The 2,467-nt window shown below is 48.4% G+C and overlaps 1 protein-coding gene across 3 annotated transcripts in view; it reads right to left on the minus strand.

Moving 5' to 3' along the window:
* Nucleotides 1–2,451, minus strand: part of PREP (prolyl endopeptidase) — a 130,527-nt gene extending 128,076 nt beyond the window's left edge. For 2 of the 3 annotated variants that reach the window (XM_023727612.1, XM_023727614.1), the window contains exon 1: nt 2,189–2,287. In XM_023727612.1, coding sequence (XP_023583380.1) covers nt 2,189–2,233 — 45 coding nt within the window. In that variant the 5' untranslated portion in view covers nt 2,234–2,287. Of the gene's footprint in view, nt 1–2,188 lie in introns of all 3 variants that reach the window. The other variant, XM_004372429.2, reaches the window with a different exon arrangement.
* Nucleotides 2,452–2,467: the final 16 nt, after the last annotated feature.

Below are 2,467 nucleotides of genomic sequence, written 5' to 3' on the forward strand. Positions count from 1 at the left end.
GCTGGAGAAAAACAAACGCATTCCAGAAATCAAAAGCTACAGTATCAGCAAATGCATAAGTCAAGCCTTAGGCTTTGTAACCAGGATCCTGAAGCAAGAAATAGATACCCTATGTTGGCTATCAATGCTGAGATGATACACTGTGTGATCTAAAGAAAAGGATCCAGGCTGGAATAGAGCTACATTCCCTTGACCATGCTGGCTTAGGAGAATCAAAACTTCTTTGGTCAGAAGGAACTGGAGAATATTAAAATCCATGAATACCCTTCACAGTTAATGTGGTGTAAATGGTTAAGCAGTCAACTGCTAGTCGAAAAGTTGGTGGTTTGAACCCACTCAGAGGCACCTCAAAAGATAGGCCTGGCGATCAGCTTCCAAAAGGTCACAGCCTTGAAAACCCCATGGAGCAGTTCTACTCTGCACATCTGGGGTCACCATGAGTCGGAATAGACCCGACGGCAACTAATCACCACCACCTTTTTGATATCTTCATAAAATCCGTATATAACATTTGCAGTAACTGTTAAATGTGTCAACAAATGAGCTACAGGATTTTGTCTGCATCTGAAAAAGGTCTGCATCTACCCAGAATGGGAGAAAACTAAGCAAGCAACAACCCCTCCCCCCAAAATAAAACTAAAACTGTACTTACCAAACTACATAATGGGTAGCTCTTTATATTTGTATGTATCCTGAAAACTCTACATTCCTCAAGGCCCGAGCCAAGGTATTCACATGTCTTCTCATTACTAAAGGCTGGTCCACTGCAGAGATAGACTGTCACGTGAATGAATGAATGAATGATGCTATTCTTACTGCATAAGGTGATGTCTATGGTCAGATCTAACATTTCATATATGAGAAAAAAGACTCATAACACGTAAGTTATCTGCCAAAGGTCACCCACCTACTGAGTGACAAAACCAGAACCAGCACTCAGGTCTTCTTACTTAAGTCTGTCCTCTTCCATTCCAGCAGGATCGCTTTACTCTCACACACAAAGGAAACAACCCTTTCGAACCACAGGAATAGGGCTTCTTGGGCTGCTAGGGTAAATTTAATAAGCAAAGAGCTGAACAGACTGAGAAAACATGGTTACCAGATGGCCTCTGGTCAAAGAACCATGAATGCATCAGTGCCACTTGGAAGTCTTAACTTAAAACAGTATGTCCTGTACTCTAAAGCCTCAGCACTCTTTACCCTAAAGTGAGATGTGCTTTAAAGTACAGACTTTCTGGCATAGATTGGGTCAAAGTAAACAGAAAAAATAAAAAGTGTAGTATACAAAAATATTTTTATTCTGATTCCGTTTTAAGTCATCTCAGAATTTTGGCTACTCAGTAAGAAAATCATGCCTGCAACGTTTGGATTCAATCCAGTTCTTAAGATGTCAAATTAATTTTTACACACAAAAGGTGTTTGCTCGGCATTCCACCTCCTGGATCTCAACAGTTACCTGAGTTGATCTGCAGCTTAGGCAAATGATGGTCAACCCATCTACTAGGTAAAACTCACTCATTCTGAAAAGCGCCAACCCCTCTCTCTTCTAAGGCCTCCCCTCATTTCCTATCAACTCCTTTTCTTGATTAAGAAAACTTGGCTCAGCACTACAGGTAACTGCTCTGCCTTCATCTCTGCATTCCCAGCGCCCAACGACCAGCACCCGGACAGAGGCAGAGTCGGCGCTCAATAAACGTTTTAAAATGGAATGAATGAACTTCAACGCTAAGGACTTTAAAATTAGAAGTTTTTAAAAAGTTTGCTTCTGTTTTTAAATTTTACATCACCTACACACACACATACACGCCAGTGCACACACTTCCTCCTACCACCATATTTATGCAAGAGCCTCCACCAGTCAAAAAGCAATGACACCTTCTGTCTTCCCACTCCCTTTAGACACCCATTCCTACCCGGGCGTCTGCCCTTGACCTCATTGATTTTTCGGAAGCAGCCAGGGGCCGGCTGACCACAGGCTCCGCCGCCTGCAGGTGACCACCACCCGGGTCCCCGTGGCTCGGGAGGAGCCCCGCGCCCCCGACTCCTTTCTCGCAAACAAAGGCCGAGGGGGAGGGGAGGAAGCACAGGGGGCGAGGGGCTGCGGGAAGAGGAGCTGCAGGCGGCGGCGGGAGAGGCAGACGCGGCACCGGCGGCAGGGAGCAGGGTGGGCGCAGGGAGGGCTACTCACGGCAGTCTCGTCGCGGTACACGTCGGGGTACTGAAAGGACAGCATGGCCGGGGACGGACAGGGGCAGCGTGGGGCACGCAGGGCTCCGGCAGCGGACACGAGCCGAGCGGGCTGGCCGTGGGGCGAGGCTGGGGCGCAAACAGGGACTGAGTGCGCAGCGGCGAGTGGACTGGTCTTGGCCAGGGCTCGCACGAGTGAACTCGCCGCGCTGCGGAGAGGACGTGCGGGAAGCAGGAAGCAGCTGTCGGCGAGGAGCCCCTCCCCGGCGGGCGGGCCCGG

This window comes from Trichechus manatus, unplaced genomic scaffold (genome assembly GCF_000243295.1).
Source record: "Trichechus manatus latirostris isolate Lorelei unplaced genomic scaffold, TriManLat1.0 scaffold00017, whole genome shotgun sequence".
NCBI classification, from domain to species: domain Eukaryota; kingdom Metazoa; phylum Chordata; class Mammalia; order Sirenia; family Trichechidae; genus Trichechus; species Trichechus manatus.